This window comes from Vespa crabro, chromosome 12 (assembly GCF_910589235.1).
Source record: "Vespa crabro chromosome 12, iyVesCrab1.2, whole genome shotgun sequence".
Lineage (NCBI taxonomy): Eukaryota > Metazoa > Arthropoda > Insecta > Hymenoptera > Vespidae > Vespa > Vespa crabro.
The window spans coordinates 2777638-2784746 of record NC_060966.1 but is presented as its reverse complement, the minus strand read 5'-3'; the positions used below and the strand labels follow the sequence as shown (position 1 = coordinate 2784746).

General features: G+C 29.2%; 1 protein-coding gene across 10 annotated transcripts; it reads left to right on the top strand.

Annotated features, from left to right (window-relative positions):
* Positions 1 to 2091: 2091 nt before the first annotated feature.
* LOC124428283 (glutamate receptor 3-like) lies at positions 2092 to 6639 on the top strand. 10 transcript variants are annotated; one of them, XM_046972194.1, is made up of 9 exons: positions 2092 to 2280; positions 2868 to 2985; positions 3081 to 3534; positions 3611 to 3940; positions 4025 to 4190; positions 4271 to 4479; positions 4598 to 4687; positions 5347 to 5510; positions 5579 to 5921. In XM_046972194.1, the coding sequence occupies exons 3-9, from the start codon at positions 3208 to 3210 to the stop codon at positions 5853 to 5855; spliced, it is 1563 nt and encodes a 520-aa protein (XP_046828150.1). In that variant the 5' UTR covers positions 2092 to 2280; positions 2868 to 2985; positions 3081 to 3207; the 3' UTR covers positions 5856 to 5921. The 10 variants fall into 10 exon arrangements, with proteins under 10 accessions (XP_046828150.1, XP_046828144.1, XP_046828142.1 ...); XM_046972188.1 differs by having other exon boundaries at positions 3047 to 3534; XM_046972186.1 differs by having other exon boundaries at positions 2803 to 2985; positions 3047 to 3534.
* Positions 6640 to 7109: the final 470 nt, after the last annotated feature.

Below are 7109 nucleotides of genomic sequence, written 5' to 3'. Positions count from 1 at the left end.
TGATTGCACTAACGTGTCCAAGTCCCTCGATATCAATCACAATGAACCCGTAATACACACAAATACCCAGAATAACTTTATTACATGTTACATACATTATACATTAGTTTATATTATATATATTATATATACATATATATTAATATATATATATATGTATGTATATATAATATATTAAAAATATACATAAACATATTCTTAATCATTATAATAATCTTTTACGGTAAGTTCGAGATTGCGCTTCAAAAATAACAGAAATATAATGCTTATATATACATTTATACGAGGGACCCTCAGAAAGAAGCATCAATTTCCAAATTACACCGATAAAAATGCTATTTCAAAAGCTATATCCACTTCTTACTTTAGAATATATATTCAGATACTTTTTAATATAATTGGTCCAACTGTTTAAAGATTTATTGTCATAAATATAGGGTTTTGTATACCTTCGTCATACACTTCTGTAGCAATTTTTTACACCGACGACACACGATATTCTATATCACCCTTTCCTTCTCCTATATCATTTAATCGATTAATTTTGAATTTTCTCCAAGATGTTATGTGTACAAATACAAAAGAGTCAACGAGTCAACATTTAAACTCCAAACGAAATATTAAGCGGTGGTTATGATATTTAACGACTACCCATATCTATGATATTGACGACATAATAATTTATTAATTTATTTTTAATAATACAAAGAACACTAAAGAGATCAAGTAAGTGAAATCATTCCTATCGAAGAAAGTCTTAAAGAACAACATTGCTATGGAATAAAGAAAAATATCTTCGAATAGCACTAGAGAATAGAAATGTAACGTGTAGTTTATTCGATAAATGCACAGAAGAATTAAATTTTCTAAGAATATTCATTGTCCAGTTAAGTGTATTCAAAGATAGACTATGTCATATACCTTTATGAATGCTACTAATGGGTTGAGATGATCATAGAATAATCTTATATTATTTCATTTGTGTGACAAAGAATACCATGAGCCTGAGATTTTCTGATTCTTTTACAATCGCTTTCAAACATATCAGTAAAAATTCTAATATTATGATACCAAATTGAATTAGAAGAATTTAATTGCTCAGAAAGTAATTTTGCTTTCTTTCAATGCACACTAAACTCACGTTAGAATGAGACTGAACGATGTCTTATTCATTATGATAAGAGAATTGAAATAATCTATGATGTCCTTGATACTAAAAGCCTATAAAACCGGTTGGATTCATTTACGACATCATACAAATTAAAAAGCTTTTACAAATTTAAGAACACTTGATTTAATATAACGCAATTATCTGTGAGACATATTTTAATAATCTTGTGAACGTAATGATAATTTTCCTGTAATCGTAGAAAATTAATTCATCCGGGGGGGGGGGAATACTTCCAAATCCATTGTTCTAAACCGATTGAATACGCCATACACTCAATTCAGGCTGCATCTAAAACAAATGATTTCAGTGCCTATCCGTGTATTTTTAGATAACGCATTCGTATTTTTAGATAACGCATTCGTTGATGTCGTTCTCAATTGTGAACTCATTTTTATAATTCATACATTCGTAAAGAGTTCAATAGTATACATGCGTCATTTTTTGATTTTGTTCATCACTTGATTATTTGATCCAGTTAATTGTGCGTGCCCGATTGTTACTTCTTTTTCGGGTAGGTCCATAGACTACCAGTGTATCATCTAATCGTAATCCATATGTTTTATTTTTAAGAACAATATATCGTAGATTAGCAAGGTCGTTAACTTGCTAATCTAACACACAAATTGGTTTCACAATGCTGTTTTTAAATAATCACTAAAATTTCAATAGTTATTTAACTTATGTAGTACGGTTATGAAATTTTGTATGGATTTCTTTTCCACTTGTTTTCGTAGATGGAAATTCTAACGATGAATTCAAACGGAATTCTCCGTAGTTGCAATTTCTAACTGTGTAGGTGTGAATAAATTGTTAAGACGTAAGCTTATACAGTTCGGCTCGAGTCAATTTGTCGCAAATCATATCAAAAGACATATATCCGTTGAAATGTAATAAATAAGTCACGTTATTATCCTCTGATATCTTGATAACTACTATCACTTCTTTGAAACATTGTATCCATCCCTTCCAATTTGTATTATTCAAAGCGAACGATTTCATGATGTATAAAACTTGTAACACTACCTCTGCCATTATTTCTGTTGCACTTAGTATTTGAAAATATTCTGTGTGAATTTCTTTGTCTGTTTCTTTGACTGATATTTACGATCGTACGTATGGCTTCGTAATATGCTTTAAAATTTGCAATGTACTTCCCTTTCTTACTTTCATCGTATTCTCAACGTCAATTTATTGTGTAGGTCAAAGAAAGGTTAAAACAGATTATGTAAATATTCATTATTTTTCATATATTTTGTTCTCTTACTTCCTATCATATAAGATCAATACGTTCGATGGCTAATGCGAAACTGCATGAATAATTAAATGGAACAACGGAGATTCTATCGTTTGTATTGTTCACCTATAGTGTTTACGTGTGTCTTTGAGCGTAGAAAGTCTATTTATCTAGTTAAAGATAAAATCATTTTTTTCGCATTAATACGCACATGAACATTGCGTGACTTACAATCTACACGACAATCATAAATGATCTGAAAATAATTCATTCAATAGATTAAAAATTTAGTCTCTTGTGATCTTCCTTTGCTGTCGGTTAGACGATATTTTATTTTCGCTAAGAGTTGTCGAATCATTCAAATTGAAAAATAGCCCAATAATAATTCAATTGACAGATGAACAAATGGCATTTATTGTGCTATTGAAGATACTTCTTCTTCTTTTTCTTTTTCTTCCGAAGATCGCAAGTTTAATCGAATTTCATTCAATCGGGGAAGAACAAACTTCTTTTATCATAGATATTTGCAAATTACACGGATTGAAATCTGTAATACTTTTATATGCCGAATCTACAGAAGGTAAATGTATTTTCAATTTTCTTCTCTTCATTTCTATTATATTTATATTTATTTTGCTCAGAAATGGAAATGGCAACGATGATATTCAAATATAGGCGGACACTATCTCGTGAAGGAGTTGCGAGCACCAATTTGTACTTTTCACAATTGCACGAATCATCGTATTACTTAAAGCACATTGTACGACCGTATTATATAGTGGTGATCTCAAATTACAACGCAATGAATCAGTTCTCATTAGCAACAAGTACCTTTGACATGTCTTCAGCTGTGTGGCTAGTGATATTCATTTATAAGGAAAGTAATTCCGATTATTGTCACAATCCACCAGGTAATATATTTCATTTGAAATTCAACTCTGAAATGATGATCCGTTGTGGTACAGAAAACATTTTACAAGAATGGTATTCGGTTGATACGCATCAAATCGAGATTAATGATGTAGCAACTTGGAGCTCAAAGAAAGGAATCAATAAAATGGTTCCAGATTTTATTTACGAAAGAAGATATAATTTACAGGGTTTAATCATGAGAGCTACTATAGTTAAGGTAAAATATTCTCGTTTTTATTTAACAATAAAATTTTTCTCAATTTTCATCTTTCTTTTTTCTTTGTCATTTATAGGGTTCACTATTCACAATTAAAAACAAAGATGGTGAATTAGACGGTATATTTGGTAGAATAATAAGAGAACTTTGTGTAGCTCTAAATTTTAGTTTCAACGTCGTCTCAGAAGTTGAAGAATATGGAAGATGGGATCCAGAAAGAAAAATTTGGTCTGGAGGAATTGCGGAATTATATACTGGACGTGCTGACATTTCTATTTCAGATTTTATTATTACAAATGATAGATTGAAAGTCGTTAACTTCACGCTCCCTTTTTTAAACTCCAAAAACGTTCTCGTCATTCGAGTACCAGAAAATTTAAGGATTCAATTGTCATCTTACTTTTTAGTACGATTATTTGCAATAAAATATTTTATTGTTCCCTTCTTCAGGTATTAACCCTTATAAATTAAAAAATTTTTATTTTTGTAGACTTTTACTCTTTCTGTTTGGATTGCTGTGTTTGGCGTATTAATTGCTTCATCGATTTTCCTGATCTTTCTCAAAATAAAAAGTACAACCAAATGTAAAATAGCATATTTATTGATCGATAATTTTTTAGAGATTTGGGGTATATTTTGCCAACAGGGAATAGCGGGTTTGATTCTATGTTTCTTGAATTACGTTTCATTTCGTGTTTCTAATAGGTATATTTACTTAAAGTATTTGTTGCTGTAGATTTCTCTTATAAATCTTCATTACGAATAGCATACTTCTCTATATATCTTTTGGTTATCGTCTTTTGGGCCGCCTATTCAGCTGCTTTGATAAGCTGTTTAATGTCTGTAATCAACGTGTTACCATTTAATTCATTAGAGAGCTTCGTTGCGGACGGTACTTATCAGCTTGCCGCCACTCGTGGTTCGGCTTATTACGATAAGTTTGCAGTAAGTATGATACGTACATCATAGTATATGTACATATATAATCTGCATCTATCTATACATACATATATATGTATAAAAAAATAAATATAAGAAAACAAAGAAATATATTTATTTGTAGAATTCGAAAGACCCGTTAGCAGAGAAGGTAATGAAGTTGATGCTAAATGTTGAAAAATTGCCCATTACCGATCATGAAGGATTCGAAATGGTACAATGAAGTATTATAAAAAAGAAAATTAAATAATATTCATTTATATAGTGCGTAATCTAAATGCGGCAATTTCAGGATTGAATTTCTCATATATAAAAAAGAAAAAACAGGCTCCATCAATACCAGTACGGAAATATTTAAACTGCGAATTTATAGATATTCAAATAGAATCTTATATTTCTCCAATATTTATTCACTGGAATTATGATCCAAACTGTTGACATTTTCTTAAAGATATGTTCAACATGTCCAACTACTGCTTGAATACAAACTTTACTTTATGGTCCTGTTGATTTCCGAACTGAATGCAAGATACACTTACTTATAATTGAGAATATGGTAATCTATTTGCGAGTGATAAAAATATTCAGTATAACAAAAAAATAATCAGATTTTGTTACATATTTAAACAGAATGTAACTATTGATTCAGATTGAATTCTGAGGAATAAAATAATCATGATTGGAAATATAATCATGTGATAATATCCAATTCTAAAGTCTAATAACACGAAAATTAAACATTTTGGGATCCATATTGATAGAACCTATTTTTTTCTTCTCTACATATGAAGAATCCATTTTTGAAATTTTGCCACATAGTTTCGTTGTACACTGTATATAGTTTTATTATTAATATTCATTATGAAATTACAGATTTGTAAAAATTGGAAAATAGCAATCTACACGAGTGACCAAGTGGTCGGTGTAGAAAATCTGAAAATACCATGTAATATAATTTGTATTGAAACGGGGCATACAGACAGTTTTGCTATAATTTTATCTAAATCCAATCCGTTCATTGACGTCATCAATTTCCAGTAAGAACATAAGTATCAAATAATATAAATTTTTATTTAATGTAAGTTATAAGACTAACTCATTCTAGATTGCAAAAATTTATCGACAATGGTATAATGAATCACTTAAAAGATACGATATTTAAAAAGAAATCCCATGATGTAATCAAGCATCAACCGGTTCTTTTAATTAGCGTTATGCCGCTTATTCTCTTCTTCTTTATTGGCGTCGTTTTGAGTACCTTTATTCTGATCATAGAAAACTATATTATCGTCCACAAAGAAAAGAATATTTCCATGGTAGATCGTATAACGTCTATTAAGTGCTCAGAATTTTATGTGAAGAGGAAGAAATGTATTAGATAATTTGATAATAAATTACGCAGATCGGAAATGTGCACAAGTAAAATACAATTCTAACAAAAACCATAATGTGCATCGATAATATATATTTATATATATATGAGTATATATATATATATATGAGTATATATATATATATATATATATGAGTATATATATATATATATATATATATATATGAGTATATATATATATATATATATGAGTATATATATATATATATATATGAGTATATATATATGAGTATATATATATATATATATATATATACACAAGTATATGTATATGTGATTGTGGGTATGTGGTATGTGAAAATGTATTTCTACATCAAAGAAGATAAAGAAGCAACATAATAAGAATGAAAAGAACTTTTACTGATCGATATATAAAAAATCTGTGCCAGTAAAGATAAAATCATTTTATCCCGATCGTGACGTGACTTCCGATCTACATAACAATCATAATAAACTTCATGACAATAATTCTATCAATAATTTGAACATTTACACCCGTGTGATCAACTTACGTTCGGATTGAAATTTTCTTATTTAGTGTAGAATTTACTCGTTGATTCATTCAACTATAAGTACCACTATAATAATACAATAGATAAACGAAAAAATGGCGTTCGTTGTGCCATTGAAGATGCTTCTTCTTCTTTTTTATTTCAGAAGACCGCCAAATCATATGAATTTCATTCTATCGGCAATGGTCAGACTTCTTTTATTATAGATATTTGTAAATTATATGGATCGGAATTTGTAATATTTTTATATGCCGAATCGACAAAAAATAAAGATATTTTTCATTTTCTTTTCTTCATTTCTGTTGTATTCTTTTTACATTCTTTTCAGAAATAGAAATGACAACAATGGTATTAAAAGGGAGGCGAGCATTTTATCGTAAAAGGATTGCGAGCACGAATTTGTATTTTTCACAATTGCACGAATTATTGTATTACGAAAAGCGAATTGCACGTTCGTATTACATAGGAGTGATCTCTAATTACAACACGAGTAATGAGTTCTCTTCAATAACAAATACTTTTGACATGCCTTCAGCTAGTAATATTTATTAACAAGAAACATGGTTCCGATTATCGTGACAATCCATCACATTTTGATGAAATAATATATTTCATCTAAAATTTAGCTTAGAAATATTGGTCCGTTGTGGTACGGAAAATATTTTATGGGAATAATATTCGGTCAATACGAGTCTAATTGAGATTAATGATGCAGCAACATGGAGTTTAGA

What these genes read in the sequence shown, in the direction of transcription:
- LOC124428283 (XM_046972186.1), top strand. Translation starts at nt 2,811, where the DNA reads ATGGCATTTATTGTGCTATTGAAGATACTTCTTCTTCTTTTTCTTTTT. An exon ending in AATTGTCATCTTACTTTTTA is followed by an intron (nt 3,941 to 4,024) that starts GTACGATTATTT and finishes TTATTTTTGTAG; the next exon opens with ACTTTTACTCTTTCTGTTTG. An exon ending in TTGCCAACAGGGAATAGCGG is followed by an intron (nt 4,191 to 4,270) that starts GTTTGATTCTAT and finishes TTGTTGCTGTAG; the next exon opens with ATTTCTCTTATAAATCTTCA.